Here is a 26923-nt window from a genome sequence, read left to right on the forward strand (position 1 = left end):
AAGATTGTGATAATAAACGTTATTTTTTAAATCTAACATGTACATTCACCCACAGTTGAACTGTTGTAACTAACATGTTTAAACAGCAGGTGGCAGCATAAATACATGTAAATATTTGACATTTCAGGATAATGTAGAAGATTTGACCCTCACTCGTGCTTGAAAAATAATAATTAGTTAATCATTTTAACAAATCCTCCACCATGAACTCTGAGATCTGACAGCCCATCAACAGGTCCTGCAAATAAGCTTAGAAATGCCACACGCACGAATGGAAAGCCTTCATCACTTCATACACACATGTAGTGTACATCCTGACTTAATAAGTAGTGGCAGGATGGAGCCTCAGCTGAAGCCTCTAATCGTCCCCAGACCTCCAGCTCACCACTGTGGAAAATGGAGGTCAATGAGTGGGGAAATTATATCTTGATTTCTCTTTTCCCAAGACCCTGCAGTTTGCTCTTGACCACAGAAAATGTCATGTAGCCAAGAAGAAACATTAGATTTGAAAGTGAAAGACAATACAGAAAGCGTTCAGGGTATAAAGCTGCAGCTCAGCATCCTCATCATGTGTGATGGATGGAAACTGTGCAGAGAAATGAAGCCATATGGTAAAAATGTATTTTAACCCACTGTTTAGCCTTTATAAGCAGTATATGAATGCATTGTTTCTAACTATTACACATTACAATATAGCTGAAAGCAGACATGTTTTTAAGAATATGAAATGTATGTATTTAATTTAAAATATGCAATGCTGTAAATATCAGCAACAAATCTTGTGTGTTAATTACGGACAATTAAAGTCCCAAATGACTTTCATTTTGATATCATGTGAGATTAAAATGCATAGAGTACATTAAATAGATCCTAGATTATTATAGGGATTTCTAAGATAATAAAGTGGTGGGATTTAAAGCTGCAGCATGGAAGCCAAAAGTCTTCTATGTATTTAAAATATTAAATTACATCTAGAAAACACAGTGAGTCTACCTTTTTTCAGGTTGAACTCCACACAAGGTGACAGAAAGACAGAGGGAGTGGAAAGACAGACAGAGGAGGAAAGGGGCGGTGTTTGAGGGAATGGTTTGGTTTTTACGCACCAGATGCTCCAGTCAGTGGAAACCCGTCAGTTTGCAGCTCGCAGGAGTTTCACGGAGGATTTGTCATCTTATCTGTCATTTCATACACCAGAGCAGCACGAGCGCACATTCTGCTCAGATCCTGCAGAGACTCCTGTGATCATCTCCAGAGGCTGCTGGTGCGCGAAGAGAGGTACGTTTACATTTAGACGATTTATAGGTAGGCTACTACTCATAGCTTTGTAATGTGAAACAGTAGATGATAAGTGAATTTAAAGTGTGTTAAAGTGAGTTCGCATTGGTATAGGTTAATCTCCCGTTGATGTCTGACCCGTGCACACATCCTCATCTGTCAAAACAGTGCATTCATTTTGAATGTATTTTCCACATTTTTACTGGTTTTAACACACGGAGGATTTAAAATGAACGGCACCACTCTCTAATGACGGTTCCTTTTTAAAATGTGTAAATAATTAAGAAAAAAAAATTACTAAACCTTTATAGATCAGTTCAATGCAATTACTGAGATTAACTTTGGTTTTGAAAACTCCCTTTGACTGGTTACTTATTTTTAGAGAGTGCTGCAGAGACTCTGGCTTAGAATCAATGTAATAATACGTTTATAACGTTTATAACTGCAGACTTGATTACTTATTAAAAACTAAGAATCTCAAGCATTTATTATAGGCTAATATTACCAACATGTATAACTCATTACCAAATCGAAAGGATAAACACCTGCCAGTGGGTTTTCACAACCTGGCAACCCAAAATGGGACTTATAATTGATCTACAAAGCTTTAGCTAAATATGTATTAACAATAAAAAAAAACAGTATAATAGTTTCTTATTAGAAAGTGTTATGCTTTATTGAAAGTATGCAAAACTTGCAGATTTCCAAGCCAAATATTTGACCCCCACACTTTCAGGATGGACCAGAAAGGATGTTCTTTCTTTAGAGTGAGGAAGTAGTGGATGTTATTGGGGGTTGGGGGCCTGAGTGGGGGCCAAAGTGAGTAACTGATACTGTGAATAAGTGCTGCGGCCCCCGTTTTTTTTAAGTAGAATTCATGAGAAGAGGAACAAGGAAACCTTTGAGGAAACAATCACTTGCTTTAATGTTTTGTGAAAGGGCTCAGATGCACAAAATAGGAAGGCTTCATATCTTGATAATGAAAGCTTAATATGTCATACAATCATTGTTTTTTTTGGAAGCATGTTAACAAGGCATTCAATCGTGTTGAGTTAGAGTGATGTCATGTCTCTTTCAGATTACAAATTTTCTTCTGGAGACTCAGCACCCCCTACACCTCCTCCTCTGGCTACGCTCATAGTTTCCATCACCGCACACCATCCCCATACATACCACCATCATGTTCCAATCCATTTGGGTGCAATTAATACATTCATTCAAAACAATGCAGCTCTGGTTGGATGTAAATGTTTTTGTGTGTGTGGAGGGGGGGGACTTTTGTCTTTTTTTAGAAAACAGAGGGCGGAGGAAAAATGCTTTTCTTGTTTGCTTTTTTTCTTCTTCTTCTTCTCAAACCACAAGACTTTACCACGTTTGGACCACACTCACATTCTTCTGAGATTCTTGCGTTGGGCGAAGGTTGCGCCTGCATGTGTCCAATCACTGGAGACGAGCCAGACACAAAATAAAACTACAAAAGTTCAAATGAGAGGATTTTTTTGGGATTGTCAGAGCGACTGACGGTCATAAATATCAGACAGAGTCCCTGTGAGTCAGTCTCACTCACATGGCTGTCTTTTCCATTTGCCATTTCTGCAGCACAGCCTGGGATTTTATAGTTATAGTTTGATGTTTTGAGAAATGCGTTGATTTGCTTTCTTGCTGAGAGTGAGAAGAGAATATTGATACCACTCTAATGTCTGTACAATCAATATGAGGCTACAGCAAGCAGTCATGCAGTCATCAGGTTAGCTTAGCTTAGCATAAAGACTGTAAACAGGGGGAAACATCTAGCCTAGCTCTAGTCTATATCCACAACGTTCCACAATCCCGGGATTGCTCCGGTGCTCCGGAAATTCCGCGGATGCACTTCTTTTTTGGCTGGATGTCAGCTACCTTCTGCTTTCTTTGTGTTGTAACTATGGTTAACTGCTCCTCAGATCTCTGTAGGGTAAATCGAGACAGCTAGCTAGATATGTTGAGTTTTCTGTTGCACGACTAAAACAACTTTTGAACGTACACGTTCCACCAAAACAAGTTCCTTCCTGAGGCTATTAGCAGTGGCATCAGGGCTCCGTTCTGCGCTTAGCGCCGCCCAAGACGAGGATTGGTTTAAAGACATGCCGATAAACCAGAGCACGTTTCAGCGCTGTGGAGGAAGGAAGGTCTGGCAATGCGAGACTAGCCTGCCTCTGTCCAAAGGCAGCACCAATAAAGCTCACTAAACAACATGTTAAATCTTCTTTTTTTAAATAAGTACAAAAACTGAAGCGTAAAAAGACAGTTTGCGGTTTCAGGGGGTCTATGTACGTGACGAACTTTTTCTTGGCCGGAAAGATTTCCAAGAAATAGAGCATTAAACGAAGCTGGAGCCAGCAAGCAATTAGCTTAGCATAAAAACTGAAAGCAAGGGGAAATGTACAGCCAGAGTCCAAAAATGCAGTTACCAGAAACCCTAAATATGTCTGTATTTTATGCAGGTGTAAAAAGTCTAAAACCAACCCTCTGCCTTGCTGTAAACAAATAAACCCAGCAGGCCAGAATTGGCTAATCAGGAGCACCAGGAGAATTCCGGGGCAGGTCTGGTTTTTTGGTCGCGAAGGGCGGTGTTTGTTCAGTCATGGCACTGGTTTGAAATCATAGTTGAATATCATGGATGCTGTCCCTAGGCTGTTTGCAATCGCAGCCCACTCTTTTTATTTATTTATTTTCCTATCGTCTCTACATTCATGCAGGGGCCAGCGGCAGCCTGGTTAATGATGACGTATTTACGACACCTTGAAAAAAACAAAAACAAACCGTCACCTTGTTGAAGGATGCGACCGCGAGCAAAAAGAAGCTATAAAAACGGATGATAGAAAGCGCAAAAACTGCGCTGAAAAGTCGACAATTTAAAAAGGAAAGCTCTAGAAAGGGACGTGGCCAAAACGTGCTAAACTGAGCAACTTTTTCATTGAAACCAGCGAGAGTGAAACGCCAAATTAAGACGATGAGACGGGTAAGCTAGTTAGGAGCATTGACTGTAAAATTATGGTTAGGAGCAGTGCAAGATGTTAGCGGTTGTACAAAACGTAAGACAACGTTGCCTGAAAACCAGCGTTCGTGTTTATGAATCAAACTTTTTCTTGTAGCTCTACAGCAGCAGCCACTAGCTAGTCCAGTTTGCTGCTAACACTGACAATGAAGAGACAGTACCAAGCACCGGCCATGCGCCCAGAACTCCAGATTGAGCAGGTAGGACTGCTCATTGAGTGAATATTATAAGAACTAGAATGAAATTTAAATTTAATGAAGAGTATGATGTAGACCTGCTCTATAGAATAAAATGCCCTGAAATAATCAATGATGCCAGATGATTCAGCATTACATTAATGAAACTGACTTGATTTTATTAGAAAACTTTGTAATAAGCTGCTGTCAGTGTGGAAGGCACATCTAAGCTGTTGTACCACAGTGTGTGAACATAATCAGACTAGTTACAATATAACCACTTTATATGCCCAAATGTTACTATTGATCCATTATGCCTTTTATCATTGAAATAAGGATAGTAAATATACAAAGCCCAGGACTGAAAGGGAATAGAAAGTTATATGAAACATTATTCAAAGTGCAGTACATTTTATTTCATTCTTTATTTCTTTTTATTTTATATTTTGATTTATTCTTTTGTTTAATTTCAAGGTTTGGATATTTGTGAACACTTATTTGCAAAGAAAAACAGAATTCTGATATTATTGAACATTGTGTTCTAAAGAATAATAGTGTTTTCTAATAAATCTACATTGGGAAGCAACACTTACTGTATTTGCACTGAATTGGAAATTATAATTCACAAAAATACACTGAAATACAAGGCTGTAGAGAACAGTGCCCTATTGCAGACTTATATACTAAGGTTTTAATTACATTATTTTAATATAGTAAGTAGTAATTAAAGTAAAGTGGGCCGGCATGAAACTCCAGGGCTGAAAATGAGTCCCACTTCGGCCCTGGAGAAGGCCCAGTCTCTCAGAAAATAAACATCTGTTACCATTAACACCCAGGACCTGACCTGTCCAATGCCAGCTGGCAGCTGATGGGAAAATATATTTACTTGCCTATTTGTTTTGGATGGTAGTTGTCGGTATTTTTAAGATCAGGCCGACTGTTTATTTGCACTGTTTGCCTGCAAGTATAATCCAAGTGAAACAACTACGCTGCCAAAAGTAACTTGACTAAAAGTATTTTATTTTAAGAGACTTCACAACCGCACTTGATTACTATCTTTAATCTGCCTTTCTGCTTTTATTCTTTTGTCATTCACAGAAACATTTAGCCTTTTCACACATATTTTTAACCACACTCAGCTCTGGGTAATGCCAGCCTAATAGTCTGTCCATCACTTTGGTCTTAGTCTCGCATCTCCACAGCGCTGTGGGAGTAAGTTCTGGCTACACCTCAGATACATTCTGGGATAGGACAAAAAAGGCTCTGGGTTGTTTGCATTTCTTTAAACCAATCACAATCATTTTGGGCAGCACTAAATTGCAAAATGTCCTCAGAATGAACCTTGTTTTGGTGAAACCTTTGGACCCCGCTAAAGTAAAACGCCACATAAAATATTAAATGAAGTTAACTGTTCACACGATACAGTAACGTGAGCAATTTCAATTAGCTGGATGCATGGTTAAACGTAATTTGTTCTTACCATTGTGTCGCTGTGTGTACTTCGTCCACAGCAATCCTGCCAATCGGTCCAAAAACGTTGCAGTTAGTTAGTAAAAGCCGTAAAATTACAATCATTCCTTTAAAAGAACCAAGCCGACCTGCCTTATTGCACAATTCAAATATTCTTCAAAAAACAATTTTCAGTGTATAGCTTGCTAGCTCAAATGTTGTTGTTGTTTCCTGTAGTGAAGGGATTTTGAGAACGGCAACACACATCCAGGAGATCATCCCGCGTGTGAGCCACACTCAGGATGTCAGGCTTTATCCTGAAAATGTACTATGAACTATTGAATGAATTGATATGCAATTTTGTAAACACATTCATGTTCCCAAGAGGATGAATCTTAATGATCCTGGACTGTCTTCCTCTCGCTCCACTAACAGGTCAAAATGTGTCCAATAGTTTGGTTTATGACCAAATACCTGCCAAACTAATGACATTCCCATCAGCCTCAGCTCATACGAAATTTAAACCTTGATGGTGAACACAATAAGCATGTATGCATTGGCATAGTGAGCATGCTAGCATGCTGATGTCAGGATTTAGCTCAATGTACAGGCTTACAGCGCTGTTAGCATGGATGTTGACTCTTAGTGTTCCAATTAATCAATTACAGTTAATTGTCAGCTGAACAAGCAACAATGGGGATTTCGACTTCAGGCAAGCATACAATTCAACAAATATGGAGATCAAATTGAGCGTGAAAGTTCCCTCTTACCTCGGAAACACAAGTTTGACCATAAATAAATAACTATATATATATATATGTATATATATATATATATATATATATATATATATATATATATATATATTTTTTTTTTTATAGCTTTTACCTGTAGCTTTTAACCACATCTCATGGTCTGAGTTTGAGAAGTGGCTGAAAGCTCAGTGTCTAATAACCTAATTTGCTAGTGAACTCTGACTCTAAGGTTTTTTTACATTTTATTTTTTTGTTGAATTGAAAAAATGGTTTCCATTTAAAAAAAAAGAATAATTGATGAATATGTACGTGAGCTTAGATAGTTTTGTTTTCTGTTTTTTGGCCCGAATGTCTACCCAAATGACATGTTTCTTTCCAAAGAAAGTATTAGGAAATTATAGAGCTATAGGGTTTTCTTATTTTGTATGTCAGTATCATCTCACGGCCTCTGGTGGGCTTCCTAACCCCCGGAGTTGGGAACTGTTATGTCAGGTCACTGTGATTTGCATGGTGGTGACTTGTTTACGTGTCTGGCTGAGATCTTGTTTGTCAGGTCTGTTGACAGCAGCTGAAGTGAAACTGCAGCTGGAGACTCACAACACAAAACCAGACACATATTCCATCTCAATAGGTGCTTCATTCCCTGATGTTATAGGCTAAATGTTACAGGTTATGTGTCATTAATATCCAGTGATACTGATCATATTATAAAATAAATAAAGCTGCCTATTATGGTTTTTGTGAAAGAACAGATTCTTTTGAAAAGATGACTAAGTTAAAGTAAATGAAGCTGAAAGCTTCTCAAGAACCTTACAAGAAAATTCTGCTGTTTTTCACATTCAAATAACCAGAATAATTGATCAGATCAGCCAACTCTGTATCTTGGCCCTGACACACCAACCAGACGGGCCGACCGTCAGCAGAAAAGCCAGTCGGACTGATCAGTCGGGTCACCGAGGTCCAAAAAATGCCTCAGAACACACTGAGGCGACGCCGACTTGAGCGTACGCTCCGCGCGTGCGTGAAACGTAATACGTCTCCATACCAGCAGGCAGCGCTGCTCTGTTTTGTTTCCATTAACAGTCTGATTATTTCCCAGAAAATGAAAACCGGCAGCTGATTGGACGAACGCGTCACGTGGTTCTTTTTTCTCCGGAAATTCACAGCCAGACTGTCATGGCGGCTTGTTCAGAATACGAGCTCATATTTTACTAAAATAGTTCACCTAAACGTGTTTCTGAAAACATTTTAAGTGAGAAATAGGCCATGCAGTTGCTGAATCTGTCTTCATTTCAGATCGACAAAGGTCAGTTTAAAAGATTTTCGTCAGATTTTGAGCGGCTCATCCGCTCCCGACTGCCCTGTCCCCGACTGAACATGTTGGGTCGGCCCAAATGAAGGCCGATGGCTCCTCGGACGGCCGACGGCAGGGGACACACCGAACAGACTCGAGTCACGGACCTCGCCAGACGGCCCGACGCCCGATTATCGGGCTGGTGTGTCTTCTCTCTTAGTGTTCAATGAGCAATTCACCCTGATAAAGTTTTATCACAGACAACAAAATGCACATTGGTGTTCATGTTGATTTGTGTGGGGAAATGACTAATTTAACCTTATAAGGAGGTGATTTTTATGTTCAAGTAAACAAAAAATGAATGTTACACATCTGCCAAATCAGTATCTCAGAATATTGTCATTGTTTAAAACAGCAAGAAGAACCAATTCATCGTGATGAGAACTTTAATCAGCAACAAGAACATGTACAATGTGTGTTCATGTTGATTTGTGTGCGTGCAGCTGAAATTAGCCTTGTGATCTGCAGGAAGCAGCACCACATTGAGCGTCTTTGTACTGGGGATGAAAGGGAGCGCAGTCATCTGACAGCCATAAGAGACTGGCCTTGTTTTTTATTTCTTCTATTTTCTGTAACAGTTTATAGCTGCAACCATGATGGTGTCAAATTCCCTCCAATGCTGCGGGGCTCCACTCTGCTGTTGACAATTTCTACACAGTATTGTGCCGCTGTCAATATTCTCATTCACCTGCTGAAATCCAGGTTATGCGACCCAGGGAGTCGCACAATATGAGGACTGTTCTGAGCTTCAGAGGCCGTTAAAGTACCCTAATCCATTTGAGGGGGAATAAACCGTAAAAGTGGGGTGGTAATTAAAAGCCAACTTTGTTACACGCTTTCCTGTTTTAACTCAATGCACACACAGTTTGGGTTATTGAACGAGTGTTACAGCAAAAGAGAAAGCAGTGATTGTGAGTTAGGTCTACAGTCACTCTAGCAGCCCTGTAAGGCTGTGCTTATCGTTAAGAGCAACCAAATCGGAAAAACATCAGCCTCAGAGTGATATTTCCAAATCAGAGATAGTGAGGATTTTTGACAATGCGATGATATCTCTCAAAAGAACTACAGAAGATTCAACAAACCATTGGCAACATGCCTGCAAAGCTGCAGTTACATCACAATAAAAAAACAATAATAACACTTATTACTAATAACGATTTTAGCGTAAGGCTGCAACAGAACAAAAAGTTTAGAAAGTAAAGGAGTGTGAATACTTTCACTGTATGACCAAATACCTGCAAAACTGACATTAAAAAAACCCCAATAAGTGTGCGTTCAATAATATATGAAAAATGTCTCTTAAACAGACATGAGGGTCAGGATGTACAGGGAATGCAATCCCTCCAAAAAAGGCACTGAGGCTGTTTTATAATGCATGAATTAGTATTTCGTGGCTCGGACAGATTTAACACTTACCTACATATTTTGTTCCACTAGATTTTATTACGTGTGACTGTGGTTTTCATCATGGAATCTGGTTTGTAAAGGTCAGACATGAAGTCTAAATTCCTCTCCGGGGGAAAATAAACACTAACACCTAGACGCAGCAGCTCAGTTTCTGGCTCTGGTCGTAAGAAACTGTCCAGGTCGTTGGGGAGTAAAACAACAGCAGCGAACCATGAAGGGACATGAGACAGGAAGCCTGATCCTGGGAGACAGTTGCCATTTGGCTGCCACTACAAAGTGCTCAGAGCCAAATGACTCCTGTAAATCTTTTACTTGGACAGACAGTGTATCAGTAAATGTGTCCACTCATCAAGGTGAAATGTAAGCTTAAATAGTTTCAGCAGCCGTGCTACCAGAAAGAGAGTACTTAGACAGGATGGATGAGTGTTTGGTTTAATGTCTCGTGTTGCGGAGGAGAACAGGGGCGACAAGTATTCTTGGGTGTGTTTCAAGAGGACACCTGTGGAGTAAAGTGCACAGCTCCTAAACAAGGCGCAGACTACATGTGAGTCAGTGTTTCAGACTATTCATGTCAGACAGTCTGTATGGTGTTAAGATGAACAGGTTCTTTCATTTGCAGTCAGTTGTGATCTTTAACAAGATGCATGAAAGCAAATAATGGGTAATAATATTTAAAATCTATCTGACTTTATGTGGTCTCTGTTACCCGCTTTCAAAATTTCCGTAGTCAATTTCAAAAACTTCACCTTCGTCTTCAGATAGAAAAATCAAGTGTCCATTATTCAAAAACGACATTAAAATTTCTCAAATTTTAATTTGGATCTAAAAATTCAAGTCAAGTCAAAATATCTGGTTGCTCAAAATGGCTAGTATTGTTACTTCGGGAACATTTTTAATCCATGAAAGGAGTAGTTTGACATTTTGAAAGTATGTCTATATGCTTTGTTGCTAAGAGTTAGACAATACGATTAAAACCAATCTCATGTTTGAAGCTGAGGCAGGAGGTGATTAGCTTAGCTTAGCATAAAGACTAGAAACATAGGGAAACAACTAGCCTGGCTCTGTCCAAAGGTAACAAAATCCACCTACCAGCACCTCCTAAACTCACTAATTTTAAATATCTAGTTTGTTTAATCTATTCACAAACAGAAATGTAGAAACAATGTGTCTGTTTGTGTATTGATTAAACAAACAAGGTATACCAAACAACAACAAAAATGCTTTAGGCTTAGACTTTGGGCAGAGCTTTCAGTCTGTATGCTAAGCTAAGCTAATGCTGCACCCTCCTTGATGCTCAGTCTCTCACTCGGCTGTTTCTACAGTATGAGTCTCACCATATTTTATAGCTGACTATAAAGTTATAATGGACTGTCCTATATGAACAGGAACCATAAAATATTGGTTTCAACAATGATGGATTGTTAATTAGACTCTGCTCTGTCCCTATTGGATGCCTGAAGGAGAATTCGATGACAGACAACAGCTGGAGACCACAGAATGTGTTCGCAGATGTTGTGGCTCAGGAAGAGAAACATCAAGCTCAAAACTGGGAAAACTATGTCCGGAAGGAAAACCATTGTTCTATCACTGCATTCATCGTAGACATGGATGGACGAGAATAGAAACCCGAACCTCTTTAGACATTTTAGGAGGGAAGTTGGGCTGTTGAATTTCCCCATCCAGACAGCAATCTGACAGAAAACAGACATAGGATGTGATGTTTTCTCTCAGTTTGGTCATCCTCCTTGTTTTGTTGACCCAGCTTGATGCCCTGTAAGAGGAAGCAGTGCTGTTATCTGCAGGGAGGGATGCACGAGGGATGTCCTCAGTGTTGTGCTAACATGGCATTGGGAGACAAAGTATCCAAATGAGCTGTGGAGAAGAGGGAGTTTCTGCTTCTGGCATCAGCTTTAGAACATGACCAAGAGCAGACTATGTTTATCTTTTTTTTTTGTTTATCTGAAATTGCTACATCAAGGGTTATTAGAAACAAAATGTTTGATAGCAGTCAGACATGAGGAATGTAAACTGCACTTTCACGAAGAATCATTTAGCAGACCAGATACAAATACTTTGAGGATGCAGAGTATAAAGCGCGGTACCTGTAAATGTGTAGAGCGGGAAACCTTAATCATGACTGACGTTTAATTCTTACCAGCTTAAAACAAAACCACAAAAATTGTGTTTCTGAGAAAACAAGTGGCCTTCATTAGTTTGTACCGAGCTCTGGCTCTCATCGTTTAGACCAAGCTGGTGACGTCTACCAGATGGGGGGGGGGGGGGTCTTGGCTCATTCCTCGATCCCTCAGGGAGATTTCAAAGCCACACGGTTTCTTGACTGCACTTTGTTGAACCCACCTCCCCTTTCTGGCATAAAAACATGTCAAAGCCACTCTGTGACCAAAATGAATTATAAACAATTACGGTTTCCAAGTGAACTATTAAGTGTCTGACTTTGTAAATGTGCCACAAGTTGTGATCCTGAGCATGAACATATACCCAAACTCTAGAGAACTCTCCTTATCCATAATCTTCATCTACACTGTATGTATATATATCTGAGCCATGCCTGCCCTGTCTTAACTGTTCCACAGGAGGGTATTTTAACCTCCCACACTTCATTTCCTCGCTCATTTCCCTTTGCTGCTGCAGAACATGGGGTCACTACCTTGCTAATGCCTCAATGTGTTGATTAATAATGGTAGGATGATGTTATTGTCAGTGTGCCCAGCCTTATTTCCACCTGTCTTTCCTCTGCTCCACGAGCTCTCAATCAACTCATTTATTTAAATTAAGTAAGGAGGCTTCTTCTCAAGGTAAACTGACTCTTAAGGTGACTACACACCGAGCCGATAATCGTCTGGCGGACAGTCTGGCGAGGTCAGTGACTCTAGTCTGTTCGGTGTGTTCCGTGCCGTCATCCGTCCAAGGGGCCGTCGACCTTCATTTTGGCCGATTTGACATGTATAATCGGCGGGGCAGGCACTGCTGGCAGTTGGACTCAAATGACCCATCTGATTGGTAGAGTGCTAACCCGGAAACGGGGAGCGGAATGAGTGTGACTAAGCCTCTCAAAATCTGACGAAAATCTTTTAAACTGACCTTTGTCGATCTGAAATGAAGACAGATTCAGCAACTGCACGGCCTATTTCTCACTTAAAATGTGAACTATTTTAGTACAATATGAGATCGTATTCTGAACAAGCCACCATGACAGTCTGTCTTTGAATTTCCAGAGAAACCAGACCCACGTGACACGTTCGTCCAATCAGCTGCCGGTTTTCATTTTTGGGCGACAATACAGATTAGTGCCGCCTGCTGTTATGTTACGTCTCGCCGCTTTGGTGTGTTCCGAGGCACTTTTTTGACCAACTCAGGGAGACTGATCAGTCCAACTGCCTTTTCTGCCGAGGGTCGGCTGTCCGGTCTGTGTGTCTGGGCCTTTAAGATGAATCATCTTGTTTTTAATAGGCTCCAGACAAGTCATTACATTTTACCAGCTGCTGTCCAGACATCCAGGTTAAGACTTTAAAACGTTTGACAGTTTTTTAGAAGTCTAGGTTTCAACCGCATTACAATGACTATATTTCAGTGTGAAACAGGGTGTAACTATACAATATAGTCGCTATAAACAAACTATTAATGTAACTTAACTTTGACACATCAACATCTTTTGACCTACAACTTGTGATAAAACCATGCTTGCTGAGTATTGTCATTTTGGAACCTGTTGTTTTCTCATTCTTATTTTTTGCTTGCTGACACGTGGCTTTCAGTTAAACTCCTGACGGGCCAAAACATCTTCAGCAAAAACAACAAAAAGCATCTCCTCCTTTGAGTCACATTTATCCTAAATCTGTATCAAAGCATATCTGTTAAAAAAGAGGTTAATTATAAATATTCAAATGCTCTTCTCATACATTTTAGATGCTACTTTCGTTTTCTTACTTTTGTTTAGTGGCATGCACTCAGGCAGGAAAGAACATATAAAGCTCCATAATCTTTGAGATTGAGATCTGTTACACAACCCCAATAAAAGATTTTTTTTGAAAAAAACTGAAGTCCAGGTAAAAGTTGAATCCAATCAAATGTTAATTAGGAAATACTGCTGAACTCAAAAAGTGTGCTGGGAGAAGTTGTATTTGATTGTAGTAAAGAATCAAACCACTTGTTCTTTGAAACAAAAGGACGCATTCTTATTGCGATACAATTAAGAGGTAAAGTGCTCTATGTAAAGTGATTGGGGTGAAATGTTGAGGGGACTTTGGGAGAAGCCCTAGTAATCATCGTTATGAAATGTTCACAGCTGTCACAGAATACAGTATCCTACATTGTCAAGATCATAATAATTAGTTTTGCTAATAAAACATCTTAATGGCTTATAAGGAATAAATGAGTAGATTCCCCTTTTAACGCAGGCCAAAAAAAGAAGAAAAAGCCCTCGAGAGAGCCTTTGAAATAGAGTACGGAGTTTCATTTCAGCTCCCAACAATTAATATTGTTTAGTTGTTCTGTCTCTCAATGCCAAACTGCCACAGGGGGTTTGAACAAAAATGAGGGGGAGGGAGAGGCAGACATTATATTACTGAGTTATGATGAAACAGGAGAAGCGTTATATATCAAACAGGACTGATTTATAATTAATCAACTCTGAGTTAAAGTGTTCATTCAGCTCCTGCTTGCAGGAAATGATTTCTGGATGTGGAAAATTTTGAACAATATTTAACTTCTAACTGCATCATGATGTCTTTCGTTAAACCATTTCCAGTTCCACTATCGCAATATAATTTTTTATTGATTTAATTTCCTGTACAACCCTGTGCCTTTAGTGTGTTTTTAGTTGCAGTATCTAGGATCTTTTTTACCCGTTGTACAAAGCGTCTTTGGGCGCTCTATAGCACTTTAAAATGTTAGTTCTTTTACTACCATTTTTTGTCTCTCCTGTTGGTCTTAAGTTCCAAGCTGTATAACCAAACACTGTCTGCCTCCCTTTTCTCTACTTTCTCTCTCTGTCTTACTAATCTCACTTGTCTTTCTCCTCCTTTCTGCGCTTCTCGCTGATAGTGAATGCTGTGTCTGTGAATTCTCTCAGCCAGAAGAAAGACATCATGAGTGACCGGTTCAACTGCAAAAACTGTAACGAGTCCCTGTGCGGACGCAAATACATCCAGGTGGAGGACAACCCTCACTGCATCCCCTGTTACGACCGCCTGTACGCCAATACCTGCCAGGAATGTAAAGAAATCATCGGCCATAATGCCAAGGTAAGCTCTACTTGTACAGAGGTGGAAAGTATTTAAGTACATTTACTCAATCTTAAAGTATTTGTACTTTTTTGCTTCTACTTTATACTTGCACTCTATACATTTCAGAGAGAAATATTGTACTTTTTACACTACTTTTATTTGAAAGCTATGGTTACCGTACAGATTAAGACTTTACATGCAAAAGATGAGAAGCTTTTATAAATTAGAGTTGCAAATAAAAAATGTCTTCCTTGTCGATTAATCTGATATTCATTTTCTTAATTAATCAATGAATCATTTGGTTTATTAAACCTCTAAAATAGTGAAAAATGCCTATTAAAGTTTCCCAGAGTCCAAGGTGACGTGTTCAAAATTCTTATTTTGTCTGACCAACAGTCCAAAACCTAAAGATATTCAGTTTATAATGATTAAAGAAAATACAGCAACAGCAAATCATAAGCTGAAAACAGACAAGAGTTGGCATTTCATTGAAAAATTACAATTAATCAACTATCAAAATAGTTGCAAGTAATCAATCAAGTAATTGTTTCAGCTCTATCATAAATATGATGTATTGCTTTACATACAACTACCCAAAAGTATATAAAAGAGTTCAAATTAACTAAACCAGATACAACATTAAAATGCTGCTTACTGTACATGTAGAGTATTTTTTACATTGTAGTATTGTTACTTTTACGTAATGATCTGAGTACTTCTTCCACCACTGAAATTGTACATGTCTGACTGCATTTCTAACTGCTTTAACAAACTAGTTGTTGTTCCTGAAAAGATATCTCTCCTTCCCAAGAACACCAAACTCTCTGTAATCCCCTTTAAGTTCCATAAAGCCTTAGTTCGTGAAAATTAAAAATGGAAACACCCACGGATGCCATGAGGCCATCAGTGTCCTGTGAATTACGGACTCCCTGTGAGGGACTGGCAGTAAATTACGCTCCTGCTTGCTTTGGCCGTCCCTCCTCTGCAAAAGACATAACAACATTCATCCTTTATGCTACTCTGTCCCTCTGCTTTAGTTGTTTCTTTTACTGTGAAACTCCACGCCTCAAAAACAAGTTTTTCACCCACTGTTCAATGGGGCCATTTATCACAGAGCTCGCCTGAACTGCAGATGAACTGGAACCCAAGCAGCTGCTAACAGAAAAAAAAGTGGGTTATTCAGATTTTTTAAAGAAAATAATGGTGAAGAAAGGGGAATGTACAAAAACTTCTCCCTTCTGTTAACTCCTCTTGTGTTTGGAGGACAGCGGGGTGTCGTAGAAAGAAGGAAACTTTAGGGGTTTAGACTCCCATGTTGGCAAACGTCCAAAATACAAGGAACTGTAGAGGAGGAGTCCTGTGGTCGACTCTGACCTCTGACCTCCAAGCAGATGGGGGGCAGCAAATAGAGAATCTCCCTGTGAGGAACAATAACATATCAAGTGTTTTTATTAACTTACAGTTTACGGTAAATATCTTAAGTTCCCATATCATTTACTGTTAAATGATAAAGCTGGTGTTCTTTATCAACACATCCTATAAGAAGACCAAGAATGCATTATAATATCAATATCTGACTTCCCTGCTCTGTCTGTGCCGCTTAGTTCGAGACATAAACCTTTAGAAATAAGTCATCATGAACTTTACTTTCTTTTTTTATGCTAAGGGGTACCCTCGAACAGCTGGACATTATTTTCGGGTGCAGATTAACACACATCTGGTGAGAATTTTCGGTAGCAGTATGGTGTAGGTGGGATTTCCTCAAAATAAACTACAGTGTCCATTTGCTAACATTAGCCACCATTAACTACTGGTCATACCAGTACAACTAATGCAGTAATGGAAAAACCTCTGAGTGTATTTGATTGGGCAAGAATGTGTTTTACCACTTATGAATTAAACTTTTTTTTAAGCCTTTTATTTATAACCTTTGACATTTTAAGTTTTTATTATAAGGCCATTTTAAGCCTGTCTGGTTTTGCTGGTTGCTCAGTGCTCAGTTTGACTCTCTTCTTCCTCTAGGAGCTCTTCTATGAGAACAGACATTACCACGCGGACTGTTTCCGCTGTTTCCACTGCGACCGCTCTCTGGCAGACGAGCCCTTCACCAGCCAGGAGGATGCCCTGGTGTGCAGCGACTGCTACTGCAACGAGTATTCCTCCAAGTGTGTGTCCTGCGACAAGATAGTAATGCCAGGTAGTGATGATAAAGACTGGTTGTATATTCCTCCAACACCAAGTTCACAAACCTACTTAGGGACAGATCCTTGAGTAATCGCTTAAAAAGTCAGAAAGTTCACACCCAGTCTTGACAGGGAAAAAGAGGCTAATGAGTTTTTGTTATCCAGGGTGTGACAGCATAGATGTGACAGCATGATTGTTTCATGCTCTGCTGAAAATATCTCCCAGCAGGGTTTTTCAGCTCCGCTGTGACGACACGAATGCAGCAGTGGTGTCGGATGACTGAAAATTACCCGGGCCTGTGGGTAGTGTGGGATAGCATAACTCACCAGTTCTTTTCTGAACTCAGCAGTAATTTTCTTCAATTTCTGCTCAGCCTTGAATGCCTTTAAAAGCTGCTCCCCCTCCCCTATTTTCTTAAAAGTGCAGCCAAGTTCAAGTTCCAAACACCGTCATGCCTTCGGGCTGCAGTTCAGGTCCCAAAAGTCATAAAACAAGGCCAGTGATTAAAGTTAACTCAGAGGCATGACTGGCTCCTAACTTTTATAAACATCTGCAGTGAAGCATGTGTTTCTTATGGGAGTGGACAAACAGACCGTATGAAATGGTTAAAACTGTAAAATAAATAGAAAGACGCCAGCTAGATCATTGCTTTGTTACAGCTTGCCAGATTGTTTTGATGCAAGATAAGCTGAAGTAATTGTACAGTGCAGGAGAGCTGTGTAAGAACAGGTTTAGCCGTCACAATGAATCATCTCTTTTTGTCTTCACTGTGTAGATTACTATCAGATTTCATTCCAACTCAAAGTTGAGCAGAGATCAAAGGAATGCAAGTGACACCTGGGTTTGCAAATGTCGGGGAAGATATCAATAAAATTCACAAACATCTCAATTTAAATCCTCATCTGCTCCTTTTCTTTTACCCCTGACAGGATCAAGGCTGTTGGAGTACGGCGGCTCCACGTGGCACGAGGACTGTTTTATGTGTCACGGCTGTGAGAAGCCGATCGGTGCCGAGGCCTTCATCCCAGACAACAACAACTACTACTGTGTGCCGTGCTACGAGGGCAGGGTTGCTCCTCAGTGCAGCCACTGCAAAAAGGTGAACCAGGATCTTGATTGATCTGTCGAGAACTTTTCCAATTCATTGTTTAAGATAAGATAAGATAAGATAAACCTTTATTGATTCATAGCGATGTTGCAACAGAACAAGGACAGAAATAAATACAGATATGTATAGAAAGTAACAGAAATAAATAGTAAGAGGTAGTCTACATACACTTGAATAAGAAAAGAATAGAAATAGAAACTATACAACAGAATTTGGAGACAAAATGGTAAAGTGACAGTGGTGTAATTCATTTAGTCGAAAAGAAATCCATCCATCACTGTTTCCCAGAGCTCATGAGGACATCTTCAAATGTCTGGGTTATTTAAATGACTTGAATGCAGGAGGATAAAGCAACACAGATAACTAATCATCAGATGGCAGACAAATAATAATAAAAAAATAAATGAGATATGATAATTGTCTTTTTCTTTTTAAACTTGAAGGTTTTGTGAGCTCTTTTACAATATGAAAAATGTACCACAATACATCAGGGTATGCCTTAAAGGTTTTATACTGACTAATATAAAATTAATATTTTTAAAAATTAAGCATGTTGTTTTAAACATCCAGGTGTCAGATTGTAGGATAAGGTATAACACTAGGTATAATATACAAACAACTGAGTAGTGAGCATGAGCAGTTATTAGAATACCACCGACAGAGACATCACAGCAGTAACAACTTTGTAGCACAATGCTGCCAGGTATCACAAAAAGAAGTTTCTTTTTTAAAATTGTCACATTTTACTGATATAGTTTGTGTTTGTGTCCTGCAGGCTCTGACTAAAGGTGGGGTGACCTACAAGGACGAGGTGTGGCACAAAGAGTGTTTTCTCTGCACAGGCTGCAAAGCTCCGCTGGCTGGCCAACCCTTCACCTCGCAGGGGGAAAGTCCGTACTGCGTCAAGTGTTTCAGCAGCCTGTATGCCAAAAAGTGTGCCGCCTGCAACACAGCCATCACAGGTCAGTGGAGAGTACAGGACCACCGAGTTGTTGTTGTCTGTTGGTTAACACAACAGGTTCAATTCTGTGTGGGGTTGTCTCCCATGTTCTCCTTGTGATTCCTGTCTGTCTCGACTATTGACTATCGACAACATGTCAAAACAATTATCTTCAACAAACAGGTATAGGCAGTAAGGTGAGTCTGGGGTTTTAGAGCTTTTCACTGAAAACAGCTGTCTGCTGCAGCCAAAAACGACACTATGAGAGCAGCGAGGGTGAACCAGAGCTATAAAGTTGCAGGCCGGGCAGCTAAACAATGAGCTGAAACTCACTTTAAAGCTCTAAAGATGCTTTAAGGACACTGTGTGTAGACAAGCATGCTGGAAACAAACCACAGAACTGAACCAGATTTCACCAGGATTGTCTAATACTACTATAATAAATAAAACATAAAAAACTCTTCACATAATGACAAGAACATTTAAAACAAGACAATATAGGTTCAACAGGTCCAATATCTTTATCTCACCTCAAGTATTTACAAACATGCCAGAGTTAAAATGAGAATGTTAGATTAGATGCTTTTAACCACAGCTATGAACTAGAATACCAGCAGTTTGACAGAACTGGCAGTGCTTTCTTAATGTTTCTGCCAACTGCTGATGTTATTTTGAATTTATTTATGTTGTTTCTGCAATGCTGCTAAGGCTGTTATTAAATGTCCCACCACTAGTAAAACATTCCTTCATTAGTTGCTCATGTGTTGTATTTGTGTCTCTCAGGGTTTGGAGATGGGAAGTACGTTTCTTTCGAGGACCGGCAGTGGCACCAGCCGTGCTTTAAGTGTTCACGTTGCTCCGTGTCGCTGGTCGGCTCTGGCTTCTTCCCCGACCGCGACAAGATTCTGTGTACAGACTGCAACAACGACGACTGACCGCCACTAACCACACCTGCAGCCAATATCAAACACTGCTGACACTAGCAGAAGGAAACTTCTAAACCTCAGCCTTTCACATGAACACTGCAATATTACTAATTCACTCACAGTGTAAAGCTGATAGCTCAATATATACAAGTCAAAACTCTCGTCAACCTTCAGCACGTTGAAATGTTTCTATAAATTAAAAAATGTCCTAGATGTATTTGTTTTTCTTTATTGTATGTAGTGCACATCAAAGACTAAAACCTAAATGTAAACCTTGTTTCATGACTGCTAGAGGGAACCAAAATTTGAATGTTATGACCAACGCTTGGCAAACATATTTATTCTTTTTATAGAAAATTACAATTTATAAAACTGCCTTTCTTCTTCTCCCACTACTTGCTCTATGTAAATTGTTTGTTGAAAATGAATTGTTGTAAAACATATTTTCTTTTCTTTTCAGCTTAAAAAAAACCTTTACTGGCGTACAAGCAATAATACTAATAAATGTCATATAACAGAAGGGTGGTGTATGAATTATTTAATTATTGACGTATTTGTCTATATGAACATTCACATGCACAATACATCTCATAATGCACAGTAGGTGTCAGTTAGCCTACAGCATTGGTTCCCTGCTGCACACAGGTGCCTATTTTCTTTAATTTACAATAGACTCAGAAACTGAAAGAAATTGTGCAAAACTAGTCTAAAATTATGCCTCAAAGGTTGCTCTTTGTACACAAGAGCGTTTATAGTCTCACTGAGAACCAATTAATTAATTAATTAATTTCTCTTGTGAGGTGTATCAAGGAGCTGAACCTAAATATTCCTTTTGCTGATACTTTGAAAACTTTATATCATCGTAAACTGTCTAAAGAGAAAGATTAACTAAAAATCAGGGAGAAGGCTCCTTTAAAAAACCCTGACCCCGTTTTTCCCAAAGTTGGTTTTCTGTGGGTCGTCCCATGCAGACTTTCTCTTACTATTACTTACATAATAAATATTTACAGTTCAGAACCTCTGCTGAACTGCTGTGACTGTGTGTATACCGAGGCTCTGCAAGGCTAGTGTCCATTTCGGGAGGAGGGAACAGCTGACAAGATGATGTAGTTTAGGACAGGCTGGTTGAAAAGTTCCATTAAAGTGATTTTGGCCTATATGTTACGTTCGTTTCTATGGTCTTAATGCTAACTGAAATACCTTGGACATGCTCTTTCTAGCCTTTAAAGTGTCCAGAAATATTTTAATAAATAAAGATGCATTCTTTTGGGAAGCATCCCCATTCTCATCTCCCATCTCCCATTCTTTTGGGAAGCAGCACAATTTTTTACTCAATTATATTGAGTCTTAAAGTTTGGCAAAATAAAATTAAAAGTCCAGTTAAGTCAAAAAAGTTCCACAACTCCAGAAAAAGCTATTCAGTGGACTTTGGGTTAAGATGATTTAAAATTATATTTCAGAATTTAAATAAAAATATACATAATACTAACAATAAGAACATGATATGAAAAAATATATGGATTTCAACTGTTTAGTCAGCCTTGACAGGTGCTAATGTGAAAATATGGCTGCCTCTTCTCACTCCAGACGCCTGGTACTCCCTCATAAACTGAGAAATGTGGCTGTCAAGAAGTGATATACATTCCTGTTACTTCCTGCTTTTGATCATCATTTATGACTCAGTGTAAAAGTGTTGACTTGCTGCAACAAACATGCTCTTTATATCCCATTACAATCCTATCACAAGATCAACTCCAGATGAAAAATAAAAGCGCCATATGGTGCTGTTATTTGTTTGAGCTTTTCCCATGACTCTTCCTGAAATATGTTTGACCTTGTTTGCGAGGATCTAGGAGAACATGTCTTGTTTGGTCCCAGGAGGAGGAGGCAAAGGAGGAAGGATTGGGTTGAAGCTCCTCAGTGAATATAAAAGATTTCACGTCATCCCGCTCAGTGGCTGGGGACTCAAACTCAGCTGGATCCTGCTGGCGGAGGCTGTTAAAGTAATTAGACATTACTCTGACTGACTGACCACAGAAGAAGGAAAGGGGGGCTACGCCTTGCTCGAGACCCTGGAGCTTCAACTGTATTTCTTCTGCATATTTCTTAAAGCCTTTAGATGACTGTATGTGTGTAGTATCAACAGGAATTCCCCCCCTATACATCCTCTGTTTCTGTGGATTTTGCCCTGTTGTAACTTTTGAATGATGATGGCCAGTTAAAATTAAAATACCCAAACACATTTGTCATCTACCCCTTGTGGTTTCTAGCCAGGTTAGTTTTTTGTTATGTCCCTGGTTCCACCTCTCTTTCTGCCACTATACCAATATAAAGTGGAAGTGGATTTTATTTGTGCTGCTCACAGCATTCACAACTAAAACGCATCTATTTTAGAAACTGTGTGTTACTTTGTTTAATCCACTGACCTGACTGTCAACAGTTTACATGGGGACTATTTCTTTGGTTGAACATAGCTCCAATGAAAACTGTTTACAGGGATGTCCGTGGTTTATCATCTATATTTTTTTTTACTTTTTTTTTTTTTCCCTTTAGCCTCACAAAGAAATATTGAAATTTGGATAAAGTCCTCTACAATGGTATATGCCATTTTATGTTTTAAGAATCTTTGAGTTTAGAAGATATAAACACAACTCAAGGGTTTTAATCACTCTGACTGCCCTTTAACATTGAAGCTGCAACAACACCACCACAAGATATGATAAACAACACAAGCAGACATTTCCAGTAAAGGTCAGCAGGGTTGAAATGTTGCTTGCAATTATTCACTTTCTGACTTTCTGTTGAAGGTATCATTATTTAAAGCTGTTGTTTTTTCATAGTGGGGCAGACACTTGACTGAACACATGCACACACAACACACACAGAAATCATTAATTACGAGTAGGGAGCTTCCCAAGAGACACCCGAAATTCTTTTGTGTGTAGCCGGGTGGTGAATTTGATGTAACCCCCATCACATTTATTTCTGGTTACCTACTGCATGGATTTTGTGTTCTTGTATGTCATTCAAATGTTCTATACATAAAAGAAATGTGCATATGTTTGTTTATTTGCTGGCAGAAGGTAATTTTTGAGTTCGTTATTTCACGTGTTATTTCATGTCACCCGCCAAGTAGTTGCGCGTTGCCTCTTGGTCGCTCTTTTTTTCTTTCAGGCCGATCATGGAAGCAACTCGGTGGAGAATGCCAGAGTAGGCTACATCGTGTGTGAAATAGGTAAATATTGCAATAACTGGTTAAAACATGTATAAAAGGTTAAAGTTATATCTGTGTCCATCTTGTAACTGGATGATATGTTGTAGATGAGATTGACTTTGGATGGGTGTGTCGATGGATTCATGTGTCGCGGCCGACGCCAGTGTTTCCGTGCGTTAGCAACGTATTGTTAGCTTGCATAAAGCCTCACCTATGCTATCGTATGTGGTTATTGGTAAAATACAACTGTTTATGTACTTTTTAAAAAATTGTATTTAGACATCAGAGTGACAAGTGTGTGAAGTTGTGCCCTCCCTGGTGAATCCCGTTTTTGTCTGTATTATGTGGAATGTTTCTAAGTCAAACTGTAGCTAAATTTAAGAATAAGCCTGAATTTATTCAGATATTATATGAAAGTATATTTCTATTTTTGTTATTTTGTTTTCTATATCAGTATCCTAAACCTGTATGTTTTGGATGATTTTGTTGTTTTAATTCTTTTGTTTTCTTTCTGTCAAATTGCAACAAATTATTAAAGGTGCCATAGGTAGGATTGCGAAGATCCAGCCCTCCCCCCTTTCCGCTAAAGCCCAAAACAGTCTCCTAAGCCCCTCCCCCCACAAGGGAGAATGAATGCGTGTGCATGAGCAGTGATTGACACGCAGTTAGACACCCCCCCCTGGCCCTGATTGGTGCATCTGAACAGGGAGCTGTGGATTTTTGCAAATTGCACTACAGGCTGTAGGTGATGCCAGAGGAGTTGGATTTTTTTTTAAACTACCTGCTTCATGTAGTTCTACATAGGGTCAGTTTCAGCAAATATGACAGAAAGTTAGTTTTATAAGGCTTACCTACTGCACATTTAATATTACTAAAATAAACAAACACCAAAGACGTTATTGTATCCTGTGTCAGTCTCAGCAGGCTACATGTAGCTATGTCAAGAGTGAAGATTAATTTAAACTTTACACTACAATTCACACTTTTCTAATTTATTGTAAATTGTTAATTTGGACTCAAAAGTATATTAAAGGCCATACAGCTTAGTCATTTCAGTTTAACTGCAGGAATCCTGTTTGGCTTCCAACAGCTCAATTAAAGTGCTGCCTTGGTCAATTCTTTCCAGATAATTTTCTGAAGTGACAGGAAATGAAACAAAGAATTGTTGTTTAAGTGGTGAAACACACATTGTACATTCATGCCTCATTACTCACACACCCCAAGGTTAAATGTGTGGAATGTATTCTGGTGTGAGTGTGTGAGTTTCCAGCCAGATTACATTACGTAGTTGGCGACGTTAAATGTGACTTGTGAGTGAGTCACTGGCTGACATGTAAGCCTGGTCTCAATCACAGCCTCTGCAGTGTATGTGTTGGATGTCTGAAGGAGACATGGGAGGAGACGAGGAAATAATACCGCTGGAAGAAAAATGTGTCTCCAAACCTCATTAGTTATGAATCACGAACCCAGGTAAAGAAGTGAAGGCTCCAGTGAAACCTACTTGTGGGGAAAAGCATTAACGTCTGTCTGTTAAAGTAATAGGTAAGTGCAAAGGGTAAAATAAAGTATAAACAATCTACAGCCATGCTCAGACAATAAAAAGAAGTTTGACCTGACGATGGCGCGAGATGAAAAGTTAATGGATCAACAACGTTTTTATAATTGATCCCGAGGGGATTTGATTAATGAATGTCTGAATCAAATTTCATGACAACCCATCCAATAGTTGTTGAACTTTAGGCTAAATATAAACCTCATGATGATGCTAGAGGAAAGGTCAGAGCAGAGGTGGGCCGTCAGGGCCAGCAAGGCCTTCTCTGCTGAACAAGAGATTGTCAGAATCAGAAAATTATATTTTTATAGTTATATATTAATTTCTAAAATATATTTATTTATAGATTTATTATTTTCATATGTATTTTACAAAGTCTGTTCCCACGAGTCTATTACCGTAATTGCATTGCTACTCTCTCCCTCGGTTGTGCGGCTTCCAGTGCATTTCATAAATTAGAGCTTTCATCCAATCAGATTTCCCCTCTGTGCTGTCTCCGGGTGAAAAATCCTCTCTGAGGCCTTCAGAATTTCGAATGAATCCCTCTGCTGAAGGGACAGTGTTGTTGATTGTCCTATTCTTTAGCCAATCAAATTTCGAGTTTGCCCTGTTGGCATATTCTTTGATAGGCCAGAGCCTTCTACTAGCCAACTACGTCGGCATTTTTCGGACCAGTTAGTATATGGTGGCCGAGAAGCAAAACTAGCTAGCATCACATTACCGTAGCAGTAACGTTAGCTCAAGTTGGTTTTGAGTTTTAGATGTAAAGTTAATGAAAGAAAGGTGGATGTACTTTTTCTTCAAATGATGAGCAGCTTTTGGTAAGTTTGATGGATTTTTCTGTATTTTAGTAAAATTACTTTACTAGCTATTACTGTTTGCTTTAGATAGTTACTGCTGGTGTTAGAGAGGTGAGCAGTGTCAGTGGCAGCTGTGCCCTTGTGTGTGCGTGGTGGCATGTGTGTTGTTGAGCCCCAGCAGCTTGGTGGAATTTGTGGGGAAGCCTGTTGATCGCTGATTGTGTTATTTGTGTTTTTGATTGCTTTGTGGTCATCGTATGAGTAAATGTGACCTGTTGTTGTGGATTTGTTTTTGTTTCTTTGGTAATTACATTAATCTTGACTATATATGATGCAGCATACTGCGTAAAAGTGATTGCTTCAGTCACTTTGTATTCATGTCTGCAATAGTGTATTGAAACTCTCTAGGTGTTGAGCCTTGTGTTAAACCCCTTTATTCCACACGATAATGTCCTAGTGTCATGGTGAGGTTATTAAGGTGGTTTAATTGCTGTAGGATAGTACTGAAGGCCCAGGTGTAAAATACACGGTGACCCCCGCCACTGGGTTAGACGATTACCCAGTTTATGGGATCACCAAATTCATTGGATTCATCCTCTGGGGATCACGAATGTCTATGCAAAAACAAAAAAAGCTGCAATAGGCTACATACAATATATGTTGCAATATGCCTAAGAAACCGTCATAACGCCAAATGCCTGCTAGAGCAGTAAAAAATGTGTGTCATTCATACCAGATGAAATGTGACTCTGGGATGCAGCCTGAAACCAAGGAGTGCATTCCAGGGATGGACCCTTCCCAGTCAGCCTCTCCATCATATGTGTTTGTCAGCAGCTCTAGTTCCTCTCTATTCCCCCCCATCCCCGTAACAATGTGTTAGTCACTGCAAGATTCAAGTCTTTCAAGTTTTAAGTTACTCCAAGGGAGCTTTTAAATGCATGTTTTTAATCCAGAGATCCAAAACGGAAGGATAGAGCAATGGCTCACTAAAACAGCCTTATCGGAATAGTTTCACATTTTGTGAAATATGCTTATTTGCTTTCTTGCTGAGAGTAGATGAGAATATTGATACCACTCTCGTCTGTTAAGTATGAAACTAGAGCCAGCAAGCAGTTAGCTTATCTTAGCATGTAACAAGGGGAAAACAGCATGCCAGACTTTATCCTAACTTTGTCCACCAAGCAGCACCTCTTACAGGTGCCGTAGGTAGGATTGTGAAGATCCAAGACTTAGCCAAAAAATTTGAACATCAACTTCTCAGCCCCCCCCCCCCTTCTGCTAAAGCCCAAAACGGTCTCCTAAGCCCCTCCCCCCACAAGGGATAATGAATGTGTATGCATGAGCAGTGATTGACACGCAGTGAGACATCTCCCCTGGCCCTGATTGGTGCATCTGAACAGGGAGCTGTGGATTTTTGCAAATCGCACTACAGGCTGTAGGTGATGCCAGAGGAGCCAGATTTTTTTTTAAATTACCTGCTTCATGTAGTTCTATTTGAACATA

The 26923-nt window shown here is 39.4% G+C and overlaps 1 protein-coding gene and 1 long non-coding RNA gene across 5 annotated transcripts; both read left to right on the forward strand.

Moving 5' to 3' along the window:
- Positions 1-1041: 1041 nt before the first annotated feature.
- Positions 1042-20374, forward strand: LOC116047212 (four and a half LIM domains protein 3-like). 4 transcript variants are annotated; one of them, XM_031295845.2, is made up of 6 exons: positions 1042-1275; positions 14543-14714; positions 16719-16893; positions 17810-17979; positions 18764-18950; positions 19712-20374. In XM_031295845.2, exons 2-6 carry the CDS (start codon positions 14559-14561, stop codon positions 19861-19863), a joined length of 840 nt encoding a protein of 279 aa, XP_031151705.1. In that variant the 5' UTR covers positions 1042-1275; positions 14543-14558; the 3' UTR covers positions 19864-20374. The 4 variants fall into 4 exon arrangements, with proteins under 4 accessions (XP_031151705.1, XP_031151704.1, XP_031151708.1 ...); XM_031295844.1 differs by having other exon boundaries at positions 1092-1275; positions 14515-14714; XM_031295848.2 differs by lacking the exon at positions 1042-1275 and adding an exon at positions 4093-4273.
- LOC116047213 lies at positions 8150-14505 on the forward strand. Its single transcript, XR_004104355.2, has 3 exons — positions 8150-12283; positions 12899-13324; positions 13668-14505. It is a non-coding gene; the product is annotated as an uncharacterized LOC116047213 (long non-coding RNA).
- Positions 20375-26923: the final 6549 nt, after the last annotated feature.

The sequence above is a fragment of the Sander lucioperca genome, chromosome 14, assembly GCF_008315115.2.
Source record: "Sander lucioperca isolate FBNREF2018 chromosome 14, SLUC_FBN_1.2, whole genome shotgun sequence".
Lineage (NCBI taxonomy): Eukaryota > Metazoa > Chordata > Actinopteri > Perciformes > Percidae > Sander > Sander lucioperca.

Coding starts and splice junctions, on each gene's coding strand:
- LOC116047212 (XM_031295844.1), top strand. CDS start 1,107: ATGCTCCAGTCAGTGGAAACCCGTCAGTTTGCAGCTCGCAGGAGTTTC. Junction 17,980..18,763: donor AGTGCAGCCACTGCAAAAAG/GTGAACCAGGAT, acceptor TGTGTCCTGCAG/GCTCTGACTAAAGGTGGGGT. Junction 18,951..19,711: donor CTGCAACACAGCCATCACAG/GTCAGTGGAGAG, acceptor TGTGTCTCTCAG/GGTTTGGAGATGGGAAGTAC.